Source organism: Notechis scutatus, chromosome 12 (assembly GCF_049901735.1).
Source record: "Notechis scutatus isolate UNSWTSFEM ecotype Mainland chromosome 12, rNotScu1.2, whole genome shotgun sequence".
Lineage (NCBI taxonomy): Eukaryota > Metazoa > Chordata > Lepidosauria > Squamata > Elapidae > Notechis > Notechis scutatus.
In genome coordinates, this window is record NC_142020.1 from 2,876,385 (window position 1) to 2,898,707 (window position 22,323).

At 49.2% G+C, this 22,323-nt stretch overlaps 1 protein-coding gene across 1 annotated transcript in view; it reads right to left on the minus strand.

Moving 5' to 3' along the window:
- The window catches only part of CASKIN1 (CASK interacting protein 1), a 137,916-nt gene that overhangs the window by 38,846 nt on the left and 76,747 nt on the right, over positions 1–22,323 (minus strand). Inside the window, 5 exon segments of the mRNA XM_087973132.1 lie at positions 1,914–2,044; positions 3,242–3,337; positions 4,946–5,091; positions 6,271–6,368; positions 13,980–14,031. Coding sequence (XP_087829258.1) covers positions 1,914–2,044; positions 3,242–3,337; positions 4,946–5,091; positions 6,271–6,368; positions 13,980–14,031 — 523 coding nt within the window.

Sequence of the window (22,323 nt, forward strand, 5' to 3'; positions counted from 1 at the left end):
AACACCCCCTATCTTTGAATAAATAAAAAAGGAGGGAATGTGGTAATATAACCTATTGATCATTTTATCATTTTCTGTAAGGCCTTTGAATACTAGCAGTAAGTCTAGGAAGATGTGGGCATTCTTGGTGGGGGTAGGAGTATCTTTGCTCAGAGTGCCTCATTCTGTTTTGATTCTGCCAGTTTAGAAGGAATAGGAAAATGGGTGAAAGTTCAAGGTACAAGATACACAGTTGTGCTTTCTCATGGGACTTTCCAAACTTTCCCATGAGACTTTCCGTGGCTGAATGATCTCACCCTAGCAAGGTAACATCTGGGACTTTCCAAGATTGTGTGTTCTCATGCTGGTGAAGTAATCTCCTGTTGAGGTCATTGTTTTCTGAATATGCATACTGTATATTTTGCTTGTGTTTTTCTCAATAAATACTGCTACCTGAGTTCTCTCAGGGTTGGCATTTCTCAGAGACAGTTCCCTGTGTCTCATTTCAATGTCAAACCACCATACCCCCCAAACCCCCCCAAAAAAAAAAAAAAACCCCCCCCCAAAAAAAAAAAAAAAAACAACCCACCACCCCCCCCCCCCCACCCCCCCCCCACCCCCCCCCCCCCCCACCCCCCCCCCCCCCCCACCCCCAAACAAAAAAAAACCAACCAAAAAACCAAAAAAAAAACAAAAAAAAAACCCCAAAAAAAAAAACCCCCCCCCCCCCCCCCCACCCCCACCCCCCCCCCCCCCCCCCCCCCCCCCCCCCCAAAAAACACAACAAAAAAAAAAAAAAAAAAAAAAAACCAAAAAAAACCAAAAAAAAAAAAAAAAAAAAAAAAAAAAAAAAAAAAAAAAAAAAAAAAAAAAAAAAAAAAAAAAAAAAAAAAAAAAAAAACAAAAAAAAAACAAAACCAACAAACCCCCCCCCCAAAAAAAACCCCCCCCACAAACCCCCCCCCCCCCCCAAACCAACAAACCCCCCCACCCCCCCCCCCCCCCCCCAACCCGCCCCCCAACATGGAAGGGCCCTTGGAGGTCTTCTACTCCAGCCCCCTTTAAGGAGACCCTATGCCATTTCAGACAAGTGACTGTCCAATCTCTTCTTAAAAGCCTCCAGGGATGGAGCCCCCACAACTTTTGAAGGCAAAGCTGTTCCACGGGTTCATTGTCCTCACTGTCAAGAAGTTTCTCCTTAATTCCAGGTTGCTTCTCTCTTGGATTAGTTTCCAGCCCTTGTGGTGCTTTGGAGAATAATTTCACCCCCTCTTCTTTGGGGCAGCCCCTCAAATAACTGGAGTACTGCTGTCATGTCGCCCCTAGTCCTTCTTTTCTCTGGACTAGCCAAGCCCAAATCCTGCAGCCGTTCTTCATATGGTTTAGTCTCCAGGCCTTTGAACACCAACAGGGTGAGTGACACCTCGCCATTGTTTACAGGCCTGGGTGGAGGCCAAGATGGGGCTTTGATCCAGCCATGGCTGCCATCTTGCCTTTATTATTTTTTTTAACTTCTTCCACAGGTCCCTGGATGCAGATGTTCCTCTCTGGGTCACCCTCACTGCCTCTGGTAGATGCAGCCTCTCCATCATTGCCACCCCACACTGTGACCTTCACAGGAAAGGAGACCTATCCGGGTTGTGTGTGTTGTCAAAAGAATAGATTAGACTAGACTAGACTAGACTAGACTAGACTAGACTAGAACAGAACAGAACAGAACAGAACAGAATTCTTTATTGGCCAAGTGTGGTTGGACACACAAGGAATTTGTCTTTGGTGCAAATGCTCTCAGTGTCCATAAAAGGAAAGAAACATCCGTCAAGAGTCAAGAATCATCAGGTACAACACTTAATGATAGTCAAGAAGCAATGGGCAAACCATCCTCATCCTCACTTTGCCCAGAGTCTTCAGCCCTGCCTCCCATCTCCCCTCACCTGATGACGTCGATGTGCCCATTCTTGGCGGCTAGGTGTAGTGGGCTGGTCCCGTTTGGGTCAGTGATGTCCCCCGGCTTGGGCTCCAACAGGGCCGCACACATATTACTGCTCAGAAGGAGTTGCACCACCTGGCAGGCCAAGAAAGAGAGAGGGTGCCGAAGAATTTCCTCCTGGGTTTTCTCCCCAACCCTCCAGACAGCAGGCAAAGCTCCCCAAAGCAGCCAACACCACCACCCCGCTTCCCACCCAACAGAAGGGACCTTCACCAGGCCATTTTGCACCCTTAAGAAAAGCTCAGGTTTTGCAACCCGTCCTGGAGAAACCACCAAATTTACTCTCGATTTTATTCTCATAAAATAGCACAATCCCTTTTGGCCCAAATCCTGGTCTCATGGCCGGCAATGCAAAGATCTACCACAAGGGTCTTCAAACTTGACTTGTGGACTTCAACTCCCAGAATTCCTGAGCTAACATGACTGGAGGAGGAGGAATTATGGGTGTTGAAGTCCACAAGTCTTAAAGTTGTCAAGTTTGAACACCCCTGATCTACAGTATCCTCCCTCCCTCCCTCCCCCCCCAATCTATCTATCTATCTATCTATCTAATCTGTCTGTCTATCTATCTATCTATCTATCTATCTATCTATCTATCTATCTATCTATCTATCTATCTGTCTGTCTGTCTGTCTGTCTGTCTGTCTGTCTGTCTGTCTGTCTGTCTGTCTGTCTGTCTATCTATCTATCTATCTATCTATCTATCTATCTATCTATCTATCTATTCATCCATTCATCCATCCATCCATCTATCTATCCGCCTGTCTGCCTGTCTATCTGTCTATCTATCTATCTCTGTCTATCTATCTATCTATCTATCTATCTATCTATCTATCTATCTATCTATCTATCTATCTATCTAATCCAAGGGTCTTCAAACTTGGGAAGTTTAAGACTTGTGGACTTCAATTCCCAGAATTCCTGAGCTAACATGACTGGAGGAGGAATTCTGGGAGTTGAAGTCCACAAGTCTTAAACTGGCCAAGTTTGAAGACCCCTGGCCAGTTGTTAAGCAAGTGGGTCCCAGGAGGGGACATCAAAGGGACCCATGACCTCTTACCCCCAAATCTTGAAGGAAAGGGCTAGAGAAAGTGGGGACAGTTCTAGCAAAGAGGGCTGGACTTTCAGGGGAGGGGTGGAGGGCGGTTCTGATGGCCCCACCAGCTCCCACCCGACAGCATCTTTTGCAGTGAGGAGTTGAGGTCCCTTAACTGGTTTGTGTCCAGCCCTCTTTCACAATCCTGCCCCCCCCCCTTCAAGAATCAGGCTTACCCCAACGCGTCCAAACTCGCAGGCCAGGTCCAGAGGAGTCTTCCCACTGTTGTCCAGTATGCAGGGGTTGGACTGGTGCTGGAGGAGCATTTCTGACTGGGGGATGGAGGGAGAGAGTGTGGGAAGCCCAGAGACCCCCCCTTTGACGCAGACCCAACCTGCCAAATGCACCCATTAGCTCCACTTGAACACCCCCTCCACCCTCCACCGCCTCTTCCTCCAAAGAGCAGCCGTGCCAAGGGGCGAAACCGTCAATCAAAGCCCCACCTCCTATTAATGTGCAGTACACACAAGGACACACATGTCAAATGTCTGGGGTGTTTCTGGAGCCTATGACCACTGCTAGATGTCTATGGAGAGTCTCCGTTATCCTGTCCCAAAGGTGCTTTTTTCAAGAGGCACCTGGACTTCCTGTTTTTTCTTTGAAGATGTTTCACTTCTCATCCAAGAAGCCTCTTCAGCTCTGACTGGAGGGTGGGGAAGGGAAGGATTTATACTCCTTGCAGACAGCTGGTCATTTGCATTCTTTCCCACACCCATTTGCGTGACTCTGAGGACACAGGTTGCTCTCCAGGTGACCTTAACAACTCTCTGAAAGGATGCAAATGACCAGCTGTCTGCAAGGAGTATAAATCCTTCCATTCCCCACATCCTGTCAGAGCTGAAGAAGCTTCTTGGACGAGAAGAGAAACGTCTTCAAAAGAGAAAACAAGAAAGTCCAGTTGCTTCTTAAAAAGCACCTTTGGGACAACCACTGTTAAAGATACCCCCACCCCTGAGAGATGGACTGTAATGGTATGTGGGGATGGCCACTGGAACCTGGGCAGAGATGCTGCTGAAGGAACAATTAGATAAGAGACTGCACAGCCCGCAGCTGCCTAGTGGGCAGAGCAAGAGGCTGAGAAAGAACCTTCTCCAGTTTCTTGCACTGTAAAGACAATGGGTGTTGTGGTTCACCGGCAGCCTGTGCAGATGGCAGCAGAATTGTGCAGTGGGGAAGAACAGGGACCAGTCTGGGAGTTTGGGGAGGTCTCGGATGAGGGTCCTGCATCCAATGCAGAGATGGGGCCAGGACCATCTGGTAGTGGGGTGCTGCCTCTGGAGCCTCCAGAGTCTGGCAGCAGCGAGGCAGAGGAACAAGGGGAGCCTGTTCCCAGTGCGCATATGCACAGAGGTGCCAGAAGGCAAAAGCAGCTAAGACAAAAGGGGTGACTCGGGAGTAAGGCTGGGCAGTGATTGCCCCTCCCATAAGGTATGAAGAAAGTGCAAAGGTAGAGAAACCTTTGCAGGAAGCAAACTTGTTCGCTCTGTTCGGACTAAACCTTGAAGCTCTGTGTGGACTCTGTACTTCAGTTGTTTTTTTGCAGTTAATTTGGCACTCTAATTATTGGCAGCCATTCAAAGGAGAGAAAGGTGGGTGCTTATCTCGAGGGATTGTTTGGAACTAATTACTGGCTGGGAATGAACATAATTCCCAGCGTTGAAATAAAACAAGAGTTGTTTGGAATAAGTGAGTCTTAGGAAGCCTGGGTCAGGACAATGGGGAGGGGAGAACTGTACTTTCAAACTTGCAAGAGTCTGTCAATGCAACTTTTCTCAACCTTGGCACCTTGAAGATGCATGAACTTCAATGCCTAGAAGCCCACCCACCCCATACGTTTCGTGGTGCTCCTCTGGTGGAGATTGCTTAGCACCGCCTCTTACCACATCGTAGTGTCCATGCTGGGCCGCCAAGTGCAAAGGGATCTGTCCCTCGTCTGACGGGATGTTGACCGAGGAGCCGGCCTTCAGCACCAGCTTCATGGGCTCCTTCTTCCCTTGCCAGGCAGCGTAATGCAATGGGCGCATCCCTGCAGGGGAGGCAAACATTCAGCAATGGGGAGAGACAGCAGGTCCTTCTGCCGTTTAAACAGAACAGCCGTCCCACAAACCCAGACTACAGACCTATCTGAGAAGGGGAAAATGGCAGTTTTTACGAGCCGTTGCCAGTTACAAAATCAGGGAATTAAGCTTCTCCTGCCTGATATTTTCTGTATTTGGGGTTTGGCTCCAATGAGCAGTAGGCATCTACCTGTGGAGCTCTGTTAAATGCTCTTGTTACAGGGGTCGCCAACCTTTTAGACCTTAGGGACCAGCAAACTCATAATTTTAAATCCCGCGGGCCACTAATATAAATTTTGACTGACGGTGGCTGCAGGAAAAAAGTCTACAGGAAAATTCCCCAACCCGTTTTCCTACTGATCAATTGTTCTTTATTTGGGATCGCAGGATACCGTCTCCAGCTCCATTCTCAGAGGGGGGGGGGGGAGAGAGACTTTTGGCTTCATGCAAGGAAAGCAGCAGAAGTCTTTCTTTCTCTCCCCCAAACTCCACCAGAAATGAGTCTTTGTGAGACTTGTCACACCGGCACAGCCTCTTGGAGCAGGATGCCTTGCAGGGTCCCAAAGACTCATTTCTGGCAGAGTTTGGGGGAGAGAAAGAAAGACTTCTGCTGCTTTCCTTGCGTGCAGCCAAAAGCAGAAGAAAGAAGCAGAAAGAAGCAGCCCAGTGGCCAGGCCAGGTGCGTGGAGCAAGTGGGGCAGGTTCCCCGCCTCTGCCCTTTCTCCCCTCCCTTCACTACCTTGTGTTGTTCGCAATGCAAGCGACGCAAGCCTTATGTTCCCGCGGGCCATGTGGGTGGCGCAGCCTTGTGTTCCCGCGCAGCCTGGATTAATTGCTTTAGGGGTGACATTTCTTTGCAGACCACCAAAATTTTCTCGTGGACCACCAGTGGTCCCCGGCCCACCAGTTGGTGACCACTGCTCTTGTAGATCTCTCCCCCAGAAGAAGAAATCACTTTCAACTGACCCTGTCTGGATGTCTTGGCTGAAGGCCATCTCCTTCCTTCTGGGAGAGAACTACAAACTTGGTTGGTGCTCTGGACGCAGGACCCAACCTTTGCTTCCTTTCACATGCCCCGTCTCTACCAAGGGCTCTCCTGGTTTGCCACCCCACCCACCCACCCACACACACACAGCTTCCATGCTTGCCTTTGTTGTCCTTGATATCCACCGCAGCCTGGGCCTCCAGGAGCAACAGGATGAGCTCCGTGTTGCCGTTAAGGGCGGCGTGATGCAAGGCGGAGAACCTGTCATGACAGAAGCAAAAGTCTGTTGTCACCTGCTCAAACCCGCACTCCTTTAACCTCAAACTATCCACTCTTGACCTCACCCCATTCTTAAGAGGTCTGTAAGGGTTTTGCATAAGTGCACCATCGTGCCTACCGTCCCCTGTCCTTTTGTCCCCATTTATTCGTACCCATTTCCTGTATTCTTACTCACGTTTATACTTATACCTATTATCTTGTAAGCGATTGACAAATCAAATCAAATCAATAAAATAAATAACAGTCACCAAGGCCACCCTTCCCTTCCCTGGATTCCCTTCACCCTCAAGCTGATCTCATCTTAGGAAGACCACACCTGGAATGCTGGTCACCATCATGTAAATAAGATGTTGAGACTTTGGAAAAAGTGTAGAGAGGAGCAAACAGAATGATTAAAGACCTGGAGACTAAAATACATGAAGAATGGAATTGGATACGGCCAGTCTAGAGAAAAGAAGGACTGGGGGGACTGCCCCAAAGAAGAGGGGGTCAACCTATTTCCCAAAGCACCAGAAGGCCCCCCCCAAAAGAGAAAAGAATGAATGAATGGAAACAAAAAAGGAAAGAAGCAACCTAGAACTAAGGAGAATTTTCCTGACATAATAATTAATCAATAGAATGGCTTGTCTTCAGAAATGGCGGGGGCTCCGTTGCTGGAGGTTTTTATTAAGAGACTTATCTGAAACAGTATAGGTTCTCCTGCTTGAGCAGGAGGCTGGACTAGATGGCCTCCAAGGTCCCTTCCAACTCTTATTCTGATCCTCTTTAAGAACCAAGCTTGGATTGCAAAGCTGGGTCTCCAGCGTGGCTCCTGGCCAGACTTTGGAAAAGGTCTTTCTCATGAGTGCCTGGCTGTTAATCTCATTCCACCTGCAGACTTATTTTCTTTCCCCCCTTTTTTTTCTTTTGGAGGACTTTCCTCTGTCTAATTAAAACACCTGACAGCGTCTTCTTTTTTCTTAAAGGCTGCTTCTGTTTTAGTCTAACTGGGTTTTTCATTTCTGGAGCTGCTCTTTCTTGTCAGCATTATTACTTTTTAATCCTCCGCTGCATAATGTGCAGCTGGGCACGGAAGGGGGATCTGAAATGAAAACACACAGAGGTATTTTTTTGTTTTTTTAAAAAAAGGTTCCAGTCTCTACACAACAGCCAGCACAGTAACTCCGCTGATTTGCCACGAGGACTTCAGGGCACCCTGGGCAGCAACGGTGCAGGGAAGAGGGCGAATGGCCCCGCTTGCCCCGCAAGGACCCTCCAGCCAGCCCAGCAATCGACTCAAGGGTTACTCCACCAAGTCAAGATGGCAGCCCATCATCATGTGACCGAAGCTCCTCCCTTTTTCAAATACATCTTAGAAGTGACACCTGCAAGGTCTCTCCTCCCTCCTCCCTCCCTGCTCCAAACTCCCTCTGGAGCTCCTGCTTCTCTTTCTAACTCCACTCCCCCTCCCCACAGCTCCCCCTGCCCACCAATTCCTCTCTCTTTCTAGTGGGAGAAGCTCCTTCTCTTGCCTGCTCCCTTCCTCTTAGCAGCAGCCAGTCTCCTACCTGGCAAATAGAGGAGGGGTCTCCTTCACAGACAACCTGGAGCCCCTCTTAACAGAGTAACAGAGTTGGGAGGGGCCCTGGAAGTCTTCTAATCCAACCCCCTGCACAAGCTGGAGACCCCAGGCCATTGCAGACAGGGGGCTGTCCAACCTCTTCTTAAAGATCTCCAGGCATGGAGAACCACAACTCCTGAAGGCAAGACGTTTTCCACTGACTGATTGTTCTGACGGTTAGGAAATGTCTCCGTAATTTCAAGTTCTAGACCTTCTAGAGATCTTTCACGGGAAGTTGCCCAACCCTAATCCTAGGCCTCCTTCTGCAGATGGATTTGAGGGGTTGTGACTTGACACTGTAGAAGAGGCATAAGGAAAATATGGATCGAAGCTACCCACAATAGAGGGATGGATTGACGAGGATGATGGAATTTGCAGCAGCAGCTCAATTGTTGACTTCCTTGATCAGCGAAAAGACATTATCTGCACTTAGGGTTGACTGGAAATCCCTTGTAGACCTTTTTGCATGAAACAGGGAAAAATGCAGTGATGAATTGTGGTTTTGATGGTTTAAACAAATGGGCGATAGAAAAATGTGAGCTTTTTTTCTAATCATATAGGGTGAGAGAATTTTGTAATTGTGCTCATATTTGCTGCAGAGGAAATAGGAAGCTGCTTCTATCTCTTTTTACTTTTGTTTTTCGCACTTTTGCCTGCCTTCTTTCCTTCCTTCTTCCCTTCTTTTCCTTCCTTCCTTCCCTCCTTCCCAGCCTCCTTCCTCCTTCTCTCCCTCCCTCTTTTAATACTTATTACTTCATTAGCATTTATGTTCTTTATAAAATTGTTAATTAAAATTTTATTTTAAAAGAAAGAAAATATAGTTCGGTTGCCGCTGGGAACAAGTCTAATTTTACAGCTGAGTTCATTAGCAAAGGAACAGAAAAGGTGCCCACCAGGTCTGGTACAGCAGACCCAGAAATGCCAGAGTTGATTCCGCTCTCAGCCTTTGTAAACAGAGGAGACACCCCAAATCAAACTGCTTTCTGTTCTTTGGGGGTGGCCAGGAGTGTGGCAGGGAGCCAAGCCTCCTGACCTCAAAGCAAGGCCAGCAGAAAGGCCGGCACGTCCCCCCCCCCCAAAATACAGAAACTCCTTGGGGACGGGTGAGTGGGTGGGGGAAACCCAGAGTTTGGGGTCACTTGCAACACACCAACTCTGCGTTGTAAGTGGCTGCATGTGAATGCTGGGAAGGTGCCCAAGTGGTGCCAATCTGGAATAGCCTCCATTTTTAATAGGACAAACACACACCCTGCTGCCTTCTAGGGTCTCTGCTGCCTTCTTTGTGGTAAGGATGGCCAGAAGGGGGTTACAAAATGATTGATCCAATCAGAGGTGGGTATTCAGCTGGTTCTGACCAGTTCTGGAGAACCGGTAGCAGAAATTTTGAGTAGTTCGGAGAACTGGCCAATCCCACCTCTGACTGGCCCCACCAACCCCCATCTATTCCCTGCCTCCCATCGAGTCCCAGCTGATCGGCTGGATCATCTTTGGCTGCCCTGCACAGGAGAATGGAACTGGAAAGCAGGTTAGTGGGGTGGGGAGGGAAGGGGTATTTTGTAGTATCCTTCCCCTGTCACGCTCACCAAGCCATGCCCACCATGCCACAGAAACGGTAGTAAAAAAAAAACCTGAATCCCACCACTGGATCCAATCCTTCAAAACAGCTGCAAACACACAATCTACTAAGATTAGCTTTAACCTTATTCTACACAGTCTATTTTAGCAGCCACGTTCAGCGTGCGGTGGGAACCCAGCCGGAGACGGGTGAAGGAGTCAAAGACACCAGAAACAGCAGTTCTCTGGGGAAGAGAGGCTTCTGCCTATATATAGAGATATTTGTTTTCTTAAGTTTTCACGGGTATTTATATGTATGGTATTCAGCTTTGTTCGGGTATTTTCCCACGTCATTATAGTTGTGCTTTTAAAGTTGCTGAAATGTCGCAACAACTTTAAAAGCACAACTATAATGATGTGTGAAAATACCCGAACAAAGCTGAATACCATACATACATACATACATACACACATACATACATACATACATACACACATACGTGTGTGTGTGTGTGTGCGCATTGTTGTTTTTATATATATATATAGTTGTTTGGGGTGCTGCATATATATATATTGTCTGATGGAGACAAAGTGGGCCATGTATCCGATTAATAAGTACACAAAGACACACCAGGAAGCAAACAGCCAGCCAAAAATGGAATCAGAAAAGGAAATTGCAATGTAATTATAACCTGGGAGGAAGATCTGTTTGTTCCACAGTTGCCTGCATGACCTCCATCCAATCCGGATCAGCTTCTGTTCTGCTAGCCTGGGTCCTCAGCCATTGGCAAAACAAGGAAGTCAGATCAAATTTAGCTTGCTTCTGGTGGAGAACATTCTTGCTTCGGTCCATTTATTATTTATTGTCTTGCTTTAATTGTTTATCTGGTATTTGGGGGTATCCACAGGGTGTGGTCCAGTGGTGGGATTCGAACATTTTTACTACCGGTTCTCTGGGCGTGGCTTGGTGGGCGTGGCTGGGTGGGCGTGGCAGGGGAAGGATACTGCAAAATCCCCTTCCCTCCCCACCCTACTGACCTGTTTTCCAGCTCCGTTCTCCTGTGCAGGGCAACCAAAGGAGACCCAGCCAATCAGCTGGGACTCGATGGGAGGCAGAGAAGAGGTGGGGTTGGCCGGTTCTCTGAACTACTCACAATTTCCTCTACTGGTTCTCCAGAACTGGTCAGAATCTGCTGAATGCTACCTCTGACCCAGCCCTCTTCCCATCCTCTGCCCAGCAGCCAAGGTGAGCTAACGGCACCTTTTTTCTGGAGTCCCACCTGCTCCTGACCACACATGGCTGGAGACAGGAGTCTGCTGGCTTCCACAGGGACTGACCGTTGCCCCCACCCCCACAAGCGGAGGCCCTGCCAGGGTGTCTCAGCAACCAGGTCAGTGGGTCAACACGTGGCTCTGGCTGAAACCGCAGGAGTCTCCTTAATCAGGGCCTCTCTTTCTCCTTAACCATCCCTGCCAACGGGAGATCTACCCCCCCCCCAACCAAGGCAAGTTAGCCCCGCTCTGTTCCGCAGGTCTTCTGTTCGGCCAAGGTCAGCCCCACAAGTGGATGTTTGTCAGTCTCGGGGGATTTAGGAGGAGGAGGGAGGGCGAGTTGTGCCCCCTCACTTCCCACATCTCCTGGGTGGTCTCTGGAAGGACATGCGCTTCCCTGCTCTCCTGGGGCCTCTTGAGTTCCAGGCTGGTGCAGGCTGCAGGTTCAGGCACCGCGAGGGATCCTCACAGACATTATGAGGCAGTGATTCAGTGGGGCACTTTTGCTGCTGAAAGACCCTGCGCTGGTGTCTCCCCTGCTCTCCCTCCATCTATCCATATGTCATTCCCCTTTCCCTTCCCTTCCCTTTCCTTCTTTCTTTTTCTTTCTTTCTCCCTTCCCTCCCTCCCTCCCTCTTTCTTCCTTTCTTCCTTTCTTTCTTTCCTTCCTTCCTTCCCTTTCTTTCTCCAATCGCTCCCCTTTCTTTCTTTCTATCTTTCTCTCTTTCTTTCTTTTTCTTTCTTTCCTTTCTTTTCTCCCTTCCTTCCCTTTCTTTCTCCAACTGCTCCCTCCCTCTTTCTTTCCTTTCTTTCTTCCTTCCTTCCTTCCTTTCTTTCTCTTTCTTTCTTTTCTCCCTTCCTTCCCTTTCTTTCTCCAACTGCTCTTTCTTTCTTTCTTTTTTCTTTCTTTCTTCTTTTCTTTCTTTCTCTTCCTTCCTTCCCTTTCTTTCTCCAATTGCTCCCTTCTTTCTCTCTCTCTCTTTCTTTTTCTTTATTTCTCCCTTCCCTCCCTCTTTCTTTTCTTTCTTTCTTTCTTTCTTTCTTTCTTTCTTTCTTTCTTTCTTTCTTTCTTTCTTTCTTTCTTTCTTTCTTTCTTTCTTTTCTTTCTTTCCTTCCTTCCTTCCTTCCTTCCTTCCTTCCTTCCTTCCATCCTTCCTTCCTTCCTTCCTTCCTTCCTTCCTTCCTTTTTTTTCTTCGCACCCTAGGAAGCCTCCCTGGAGCCTTAGGAGAGGAAAAACAGGGCACCGGGGGTGGGGGGTGGGGGGGCGTGCCACACACCCCTGTGCCCCGTTTTGGGCCTAGGAGGCCTCCCTGCAATTACCTGGGAGCCAGAAACAGGCACATGGAGACTCCTGGGAGGGGTGGGGAGGGGAGGGGCAGGGCCAGCTGGTCTTTGGAACTACCTGTTCACAAAACTGGATGTAAAATTAACATCTGGTTTGCCCGAACCGGCTGAATCGCACCCCTGGACACATCGTTTGTTTTTGCTGAAAACTGGAAGCAAAGGCCATTTTTTGACAAAAACATAAATCATAGACATCTTATCACAGAATTCTGTAAAGATTCTCCGTCATCCAGGTCCTGGTTGTCCCAATGGCACTATTTTTCAGGAGACAGTTGGACTTTCTTGTTTTTTCTTTTGAAGACATTTCGCTTCTCATCCAAGAAGCTTCTTCAGCTCTGACAGGATGGCGGGGAATGGAAGGATTTATATACTCCTTGCAGACAGCTGGTCATTTGCATCCTTTGAGAGGGTCATTGAAGCACTTGGAGGTTTATCTGTGTCCTCAGGGTGACCTGAGTGGTGCTCCTGGTTCCCATAGCCTGCAATTTTTCCTCTGGAAATCCATTCCTCCTCCCACACCATTCCAAGGGTGTTCATCCCAAATTGCATAGCTAAAAGTCTGTAGAGATTCTCAGTCATCCAGGTCATGGTTGTCCCAGAGGTGCTTTCAGGAGGCAACTGGACTTCCTTGTTATCACAGGATGCCGCAAATGGTCCTTAAATACATGCCAGCCACCAAGAGCCCCTAAATGTGGCCACGTGACCCTGGGAGGGGGCTGGCTGTCGAAACTTCAGAATTGAGTTGCAAATACCTATCGGAAGGTCCATCAGAACTGTGAACAGTTGCTCGGTGGCTCATTGTAAATTGATGTCTACCATTATCTCCTTGGCACTGGTACTCAAGGCATTTGTTACCAGGGACCTGAGTGGACATCTAGTTGATAGTTTCAATCCAATACATTATCCCTTTGCAGCTGTCCACTGCCCCCTCTCTGCAAGAGAGTGGGTACCCCTTTGGGGAGCTTCTGCCCACCCAGCACTAAAGCCCACCTACAAAGACCAGCCAAATCCACCATGTGCGTCCTCAGTAAAGATCTTGAGATGTTTTCTGGGTGGTGTACATGAGTCCCCTCTCCCAATCCCTGCTTCTCCTCCTTTCCCCTTCCTCCTTTTCTATGACGAGGGGTTCTGCCACACCTTGGGCCTTTCCATGGGTCCCTGGACTCCACTCTTTAGAAATATCAATTTTGTCAGCAGTTGAAAAGGCAAAGGAAGCCAGGATCCACCAAGAGATGGAAGGGACGGAAGGTAAAGGAAGAGAAAAATCCCCACACAAGATGCTTGGAAGACTCCCCCCCAGGAGAAAGCAGGCTATTCTACGGCAGTGGTGGCTAACCTTCTGGGCAATGTGCCCCGCCCCCCTGCCCATGCGCACGCAACACTCCCCAGGCCCCCTTACCTGCACTGTGCATGTGTGTGCCTGCCAACTCATTTTCAGCCTGTTTGAGGCCTTTTTCAGCCTCCCGGAGGCTCGAGGGAAGCCTCTGTAGCCTCAGGAGACCGGAAAACGGGCCTTCCGGAAATACCGGAAGTGCCTAAACGGACCCGTTTTTCGGCCTCCTGAGGCTGCAGAGGCTTCCCTCGAGCCTCCGGGAAGGCGAAAACGGCTTTAAATGGGCTGAAAATCAGCTGGGAGGCGCACACAGGCGCAGTGCAGGTAAGCTTGGCTGGTTCTCGCGTGCCCGCACAAATGGCTCCGCGTGCCGCCTGTGGCACACGTGCTGTAGGTTTGCCATCACGGTTCTCCGGAGTCCTCTGGGATAAGAGGCCACCCCACCAATCCCAGGGAGGCTCATGGACAGCCAAGGCTTTGCCAACTCACCCATCTGTATCCTGGAAGTTCACGTTCACCCGTTTGGTCGATCCGAGGAGCTCTGTGGAGGGGAGGACAGAGAAGAGAGAAGGGTTAGAGGAGGGGGAGCCTTTTTCCCTGGGAATCTCTCCAGGCACTCCTGGAAGTGCATCAGCTGCCCCCAAATACCCACTTTGGGAATAATCAGTCTGCGTTTCCATCACGGCAGCTCATTAGGAAGCCGGCTTCCTTCCGGAATAAAGCCAGCCGGCCTCCCGGATGGTCCTTGAGAAGCTTTTAAGGAAGAAGCTTTCTCGGGGAGTCTTTGGAGAATGCCTGCCAGGAGCAGGAGGTCTATTTTTATTATCCAGTCCTGGTTATTATGAAGCATTGTTTGGTCCGGGTGTATTATTCTCGGGGTGTTTTCATGCTATGCTATTCATCACTGTGCAAATTGTGAGGATATTCAGCAACCTAGCCGATTTGGTAAGTCAGTAAATGGAGGCATACTGAGTCAGGGTTCACTCGGTTGCGCCTGAAGGATCCAGCAAAATGGGTGTTTGGATTGGTTGTAAAACTGACCAATCCATCCAATCCCCCTGCTGCTTACACACGGCTTACATGTAGAATGCCATACTTGCAGGCTACTTCTGCTGATCACTGGCTGTCTGCAATTTGTCAGTGTGAATCTCACCAGGTTCAAGGTTGACTCAGACTTCCATCCTTCCCAGGTGGGTAAAATGAGGACCCAGATTGTTGGGGGCAAGAGGCTGACTCTGTAAACTGTTTAGAGAGGGCTGTAAAAGCACTGTGAAGTGGTATATATGTCTAAGTGTTATTGCTATTGCTCTTCCTTTTCTCCTTTCCTTTCCTTTCCTTTCCTTTCCTTTCCTTCCCTTCCCTTCCCTTCCCTTCCCTTCCCTTCCCTTCCTTCCTTCCTTCCTTCCTTCCTTCCTTCCTTCCTTCCTTCCTTCCTTCCTTCCTTCCTTCCTTCCCAGTGGTTAGAATGCAGTATTGCACTCTCATTCAGCACACTGCCAGGAGTTAGATCCTGACCGGCTCAAGGTTGACTCAGCCTTCCATCCTTCCGAGGTTAGTAAAATGAGGACCCAGACTGTTGGGGGCAAGAGGCTGACTCTGTAAACCACTTACAGTAAAGCACAATGAAGCGGTATATAAGTCTAAGTGCTGTTGCTATTGCTACTGGAGCCAGGTGAGGACAGGGCCCAGTACCTCTGGCCCTTTTGCAAAAGGGACCCCTTAGTAAAGGCATAAGAAACAGGCATGAAAGAGAATACCTGCACCTACCCTCTCACCCACACACACACACACACACATGTTAAGAATTTGCAGTTTACTTTCCCATTCTCACAGCCCATCTGCTGGCTACTAACACAACCCAAGCGTTTGTTCATCCAGGCACTCTTTTCAGATGGAAGTGGTGGGTAGAAGAAAGACAGTGCTTTAAATGGCTAGACCCCCCGGGGGAGGATGATGGGCTTTGCAAACTGAGGAGGCTGTGGAAGGATCGGAAAGCATGCATTTCTGGCACCCCATTTCACTCTAGAGCTTCTTGAATTGGTGTTGACCAATTTGTGCCTTAAGATTTCCCCTGGTCTCCCTCCCCCGAGGATCTCACTCTGGAGAAATATTTCAGACTGACGTGGCCAAAGGTTTTGGCCCTTAAATATATCCCCCCACTCGAACCTGGAGGAGAAATAACCAGCCTGCCAGTCTCCCCTGTCACTTTTGCCCAGGTTCCCCCAAATCCATTCTCGTCCCACTTCTGCATGAACCTCTACATTTTTAAAGTCATGGGCACAAAAAGTCATATTGTGCATACATGTATCTGTCTTCGAACTATTTGGTCTCAAAATATAGGAATAGAATAGAATTAAGAATGGAATGGAATGGAATGGAATAGAATAGAATAGAATAGAATAGAATATGAGTAGAGAGTAGAGAATAGAGTAGAGTAGAGTAGAGTAGAGTAGAGTAGAGTAGAGTAGAGTAGAGTAGAGTAAATAGAATAGAATAGAATAGAATAGAATAGAATAGAATAGAATAGAATAGAATATAGAGTAGAGAATAGAGAATAGAGAATAGAGAATTGAGAGGAGAGCAGAGCAGAGCAGAACAGAACAGAACAGAACAGAACAGAATAGAATAATAACTTTGTTGTCACTTTAAATGTACACTAATCAACATATATTGAAATTTCGTTGCATACAGCTCTCAAAGAGTCACCATGTCCAATATACACTACATAAACATGACAAAATAAAGAAATAAATATAAAATTATGCATATACCTACATATATTATATGACACAAACAACACAGTCTAGTTTGGATGTATACATGTACAAAGCGAGAAAAACGAATCTTGTGTGTTTACCAGATGGATGGCATAGGAAGCAAAGCTGTTACAGACTCTGGAAGTCCTGCTAGAAATACTTCGAAACGCCCTCTCAGAGGGGAGCAACAGAAACAGACCGTGAAGTGGGTGTGTGGGGTCTCTAACAATGTTTTGAGCTCTAAGCACATAGTGCTTATAAGCAGCATGCTGAATAATGCAAAGCGAGCTTCCTATAATCTTCTCCACTGTCCTTAGCACTCTCTATAGGGACTTTTAGGTATCTGAGGGTTACACAAGATCCATGCCCCACACTTTGCATTCCTGAATAAAATAACAAGCTGATAAATACTAATGTGTTTATATTCCGTGTGGCAATATTGTTTTTATAAGTTTCAGCAATTGGGACGTGCTGGAATTAGGATGCGGGTGACAGGGAAAGTCAGGCTGAGGATTGCTTGTCCTTCCATTCAGGCTCACTAGAATCCTTCCGAATACTCTCCATATTTCCCATGGAAACTTTGGCAAGAGAACAAGTCAAGGCTTCGCGCTGAGCTCAGCTGGCCCTAAATCCCAGGAATAAATCCTGGCACGATCTGGCTGCCCAACCAGCAGCTAAGAGAATTTTGGGCTAGAAAAGGACACTCCACAGCTGAATTCGCACAACTGACTAAATCTGTAAACTCCAGTTGAACCAAGTACAATTGCTGCATTCACATAATGTGTCTCTGTCCAAACCAAACACTTGTGGTTCAATGGGATAACACACACACACACACACACACACACACACACACACGCCCAAGGGCTAAGTTAATGGCCTGGATTCCCACAACAAAGCACCAAAAGGCAAAAAAACAAACGATGGCTGGAAACTAACCAAGGAGAGAAGCAACCTAGAATGAAGGAGAAACTTCCTAACAATGACAGCAATTAACCACTAGAACAGCTTGCCTTCGGAAGTTGTGGGCGCTCCATCACTGGGTTATTATGGGATAACTTATGGGATAAAGACACGGGTATAGGGTCTCCTGCTCAAGCAGGGGGTTGGACTAGATGACCCGCAAGGTCCCTTCCAACTCTGTTATTCTATGTTCTAACACATTGTTACCGTAGGTTCTCCCTCCTAATTTTAGTCCAGATGAGCAGGTTGTGGGAACCAGTCCATCTACAGCCAGAGAAAATGAAGGGGTTGTAATTATGGGATGAAGCCCGGGGAAGGGTCCCAGGGGCATCTGGTGGTCCCCAAGGTTCTTCCTTTCGGCAATGACCTACCTGCCTCCCTCCTCGCCAGGGACTGGCAGCTTTCCTTTACCAGTGAGTGGGGTGTGAGTAACTTGTGCTGCAAAATGTAGCTGTGCCAGCATCTTGTTTCCTCCACAGCAGTGGTCGCCAACCAGTGGGCCAGAGACCACTGATGGTCCATGAGAAAATGTTGGTGGTCCGCAGAGAAATGTCACCCCCAAAGCAATTAATCCAGACTGCGCGGGAACACAAGGTTGTGCCGCCCACATGGCCCGTGGGAACACAAGGCTTGCATTGTGAACAACACCAGATAGTGAGAGGAGTGGGTAAAGGGTGGAGGGGATGAACTTGCCCCACGTGCCCCAGGCACCTGGCCTGGCCATCGGGCTGCTTCTTTCCGCTTCTTTCTTCTTCTGCTTTTGGCTGCACGCAAGGAATGCAGCAAAAGTCTTTCTTGCTCTCCCCCAAACTCCGCCAGAAATTAGTCTTTGTACCCAAGAGGCATTGTGCTCCAAGAGGCCGCACCAGGAAAAAGACTCATGTCTGGTAGAGTTTGTGGGAGAGAAAGAAAGACTTCTGCTGCTTCTGCTGCTTTCCTTGCCTGAAGACAAAAGTCTCTCTCTCTCTCTCTCCCAGAGAACGGAGCTGGAGACGGTAACCTGCGATCCCAAATAAAGAATAATCGATCGGTAGGAAAACGGGGTGGGGGATTTTCCTGCAGACTTTTGGGGTGATTTTCCCAGGGTCTGCAGGATTTAAAATTATGAGTTTGGTGGTCCCTGAGGTCCAAAAGGTTGGAGACCTCCCCTGCTCCAGGGGAGAAGGAGGACAGGACCTCAGCTGACTCTCCTAAAAAGGAGAAAGGCCTGCCATCCACCTGGCCAGTGGCAGGACGGGGCAGTGTTGCTCCCACTGCCCCCTCGCACCAAACAGCCACAAGGAGTCAGGGATCCCCTCTGCCAATTAGCAAGCTTTAGTAAAAGGCAGGAAGACACTGAGCTCACCCAAACTTCTGCCTTTGAACAAAATGGGACCGTTGGAAAAAGGTGCCGCCGGGCCTGGTTTTTCGCTACCTTTGATGGATACACCCAGCTTGCCTCCAAAAATGCCCCCTGGAACTCAGAAAGGCTACAGAAGCCAACCTCCAGCGCATCGGAAACTTCTCCTCTCACAAGCCCTCCTGGCTCTGCTCCGGAATTGCTCCAATGGGGACTGACAGAGATGGGCAGCTGAATAGGGTTAGGGGTCCTCCGTGACTGGCAGCCGCACCTTCCATGCACTTGCCAAGCTGGCCCAAAACTGGCCCAGGAGAGGTGCGGAGGGGGGGGGGGACGGGGACGCAGCCCTGCAGGGCAAGGAGTGGGGCCTCAAGGCTTCTCTGGGTCATTGCTTGCCTAGCCCCAAACTGGCTGGCCACTGCAGGGGCTGACAATGGTCCCCCTGGCCTTGAAAGGAGCCCACCAGACCCTTCAGATTACAGATAACAGATAATCAGAGTTGGAAGGGACCTTGTAGATCATCTAGTCCAGGGGTAGGGAAACTTGGCTCTTTTATCACTTATGGACTTCAACTCCCAGAATTCCTGAGTGAGCCATAAAAGGTTCCCCATCCCTGACCTACTGGTTCTTCAGTTGTGGGGGAAATCGATTTTTGACTCGAATGGGACTATTTAATATACAAATGTAGAACATTTGTATATTTGTATATACATATTTGTACACTGCTCCAAAAAATAAAGGGAACACAAAAATAAGACATCCTAGATCTGAATGAATGACATATTCTTATTAAATACTTTGTTCATTACATAGTTGAATGTGTTGACAACAAAATCACACAAAAATTATCAATGGAAATCAAATTTAGCAACCCACGGAGGTCTGGATTTGGAGTTACACTCAAAATTAAAGTGAAAAAAAAACAACACTACAGGCTGATCCAACTTTGATGTAATATCCTTAAAACAAGTCAAAATGAGGCTCAGTAGTGTGTGTGGCCTCCACGTGCCTGTATGACCTCCCTACAATGCCTGGGCATGCTCCTGATGAGGTGGCGGATGGTCTCCTGAGGGATCTCCTCCCACACCTGGACTAAAGCATCCCCCAACTCCTGGACAGTCTGTGGTGCAACGTGGTGTTGGTGGATGGAGCGAGACATGATGTCCCAGATGTGCTCAATTGGATTCAGGTCTGGGGAACGGGTGGGCCAGTCCATAGCATCAATGCCTTTGTCTTGCAGGAACTGCTGACACACTCCAGCCACATGAGGTCTAGCATTGTCGTGCATTAGGAGGAACCCAGGGCCAACCGCACCAGCATATGGTCTCACAAGGGCTCTGAGGATCTCATCTCGGTACCTAATGGCACTCAGGCTACCTCTGGTGAGCACATGGAGGGCTGTGTGGCCCCCTAAAGAAATGCCACCCCACACCATTACTGACCCACTGCCAAACCGGTCATGCTGGAGGATGTTGCAGGCAGCAGAACATTCTCCACGACGTCTCCAGACCCTGTCACGTCTGTCACATGTGCTCAGTGTGAACCTGCTTTCATCTGTGAAGAGCACAGGGCGCCAGTGGCAAATTTGCCAATCTTGGTGTTCTCTGGCAAATGCCAAAAGTCCTGCACAGTGTTGGGCTGTAAGCACAACCCCCACCTGTGGACGTCGGGCCCTCATATCACCCTCATGGAGTCTGTTTCTGACCGTTTGAGCAGCCACATGCACATTTGTGGCCCTCTGGAGGTCATTTTGCAGGGCTCTGGCAGTGCTCCTCCTGTCCCTCCTTGCACAAAGGCGGAGGTAGCAGCCCTGATGCTGGGTTGTTGCCCTCCTACGGCCCCCTCCACGTCTCCTGATGTACTGGCCTGTCTCCTGGTAGCGCCTCCATGCTCTGGACACTACGCTGACAGACACAGCAAACCTTCTTGCCACAGCTCGCATTGATGTGCCATCCTGGATGAGCTGCACTACCTGAGCCACTTGTGTGGGTTGTAGACTCCATCTCATGCTACCACTAGAGTGAAAGCACCGCCAGCATTCAAAAGTGACCAAACCATCAGCCAGAAAGCATAGGAACTGAGAAGTGGTCTGTGGTCCCCACCTGCAGAACCACTCCTTTATTGGGGATGTCTTGCTAACTGCCTCTGCTTTCCACCTGTTGTCTATTCCATTTGCACAACAGCATGTGAAATTGATTGTCAATCAGTGCTGCTACCTAAGTGGACAGTTTGATTTCACAGAAGTGTGATTGACTTGGAGTTACATTGTGTTGTTTAAGTGTTCCCTTTATTTTTTTTTTGAGCAGTGTATATTATATATCCTACATTTGTGTATTAAACAGTCCCATTCGAGTCAAAAATTGATTTCCCCCACAACTGAAAAACCAGTAGGCCAGGGATGGAGAGCCTTTTATGGCTCACTCAGGAATTCTGGGAGTTGAAGTCCATAAGTGATAAAAGAGCCAAGTTTCCCTACCCCTCCTCTAGTCCAATCCCCTGCCCAAGCAGGAGATCCTACACCCGTGTTGGCAAACCTATGCCACACATGCTGGAAGTGGCACACAGAGCCATTTCCCCTGGCACGCAAGAGGTCGCCTGGAAGAGCCCCACTGCACATGTGTGTGCGCCGCCACCCGACAGCTGATTGTCAGGTATCTGGCGTGCATGCGCAGGGGGTGGAGGGGGGTGCGCGGGACATGCGCATGCATGCACAGAGGCACACGGCGCGCAAGGAGGAATTGTGCACACTTGCACAAACCCATGGGGGGGGTCATGCATGCATGCGCAGAGGGCGTGGGGGAACCAGCACATATTGCCTTCTGGGTGCTGGCAATTATCGGCACGGGAGCTGAAAAAGGTTAGCCACCACTGCCCTACACCATTTCTGACAGCCTGCTGAGCCAAGCCAGTCCTCTCCCCATCTCTGCCCCAAAGAGGAAAGGCCCGGAACGCAAACCTTTCATTTCCGAGCTTTCATTTTATTAGCCCGCCCCCTGGCTTGGCTCTCTGCCAAAGAGATGGTACAGCAGCTGCCAAATTGGCAGGAGCGGAAGACGCTCGTAGCCACAGCCGGGCTCCCCAACCAGCCCCATCGCACCTCCGCCCAACCTTAAGAGCCCAGCACGGGCCCCCTCGGCAGAAGCGCCAGGGAGGGGCGTTAAATGTTGGAGGAAGGGGGCTCCGCCCTCCTGGAGGGGCTGAGGGACACCCAGCAAGCCCGTGCAACCCAGAGTTTGAACCTCACATGCAGCTGCTCCTGCCTTCCACTGTCCCTCGGTGCCAAGGAAGGAGCAGCAGAGATGCCACCCGAGGACGGAGGGCCGGGGCGAGCCTGGCTGGCAGGGACACGAGTGGAGAAGGGGCCATCCGTCTTCCAGACAGAGGAAGAATCTGCAGGCTGGCCAGCAGAGGAGGGGAGGGGGAAGAGGAAGCGCAGGGGAGCCAGGAGGGGAGGGGGAGGGCAGGGCACTGGAAAGGTTTGTGCTCGTCATCACCTTCTCATTTGCTTTTATTCTTAGCGTCTGCATGGCGGAAGAGATGCCAGCTGACCCCACAAGCCTGGAGTTTCTTGAAAAGAGACAGAGAGAGAGATGGAGGCAGCTTCCAGAGAGCAGAGGTACCACAACACCCACCCCGTCCTCAAAGCCGGGAGCAGAGCTGCAGGGGGGCATGGCCAGAGAAGACCCCCCATTTGAAGGGCCCCATGATGGGCCCTTGGGAATTGCCCTCCCTCTGAGCACATGGCCTTCTCTTGCCACATCCCAAGTATGGAATG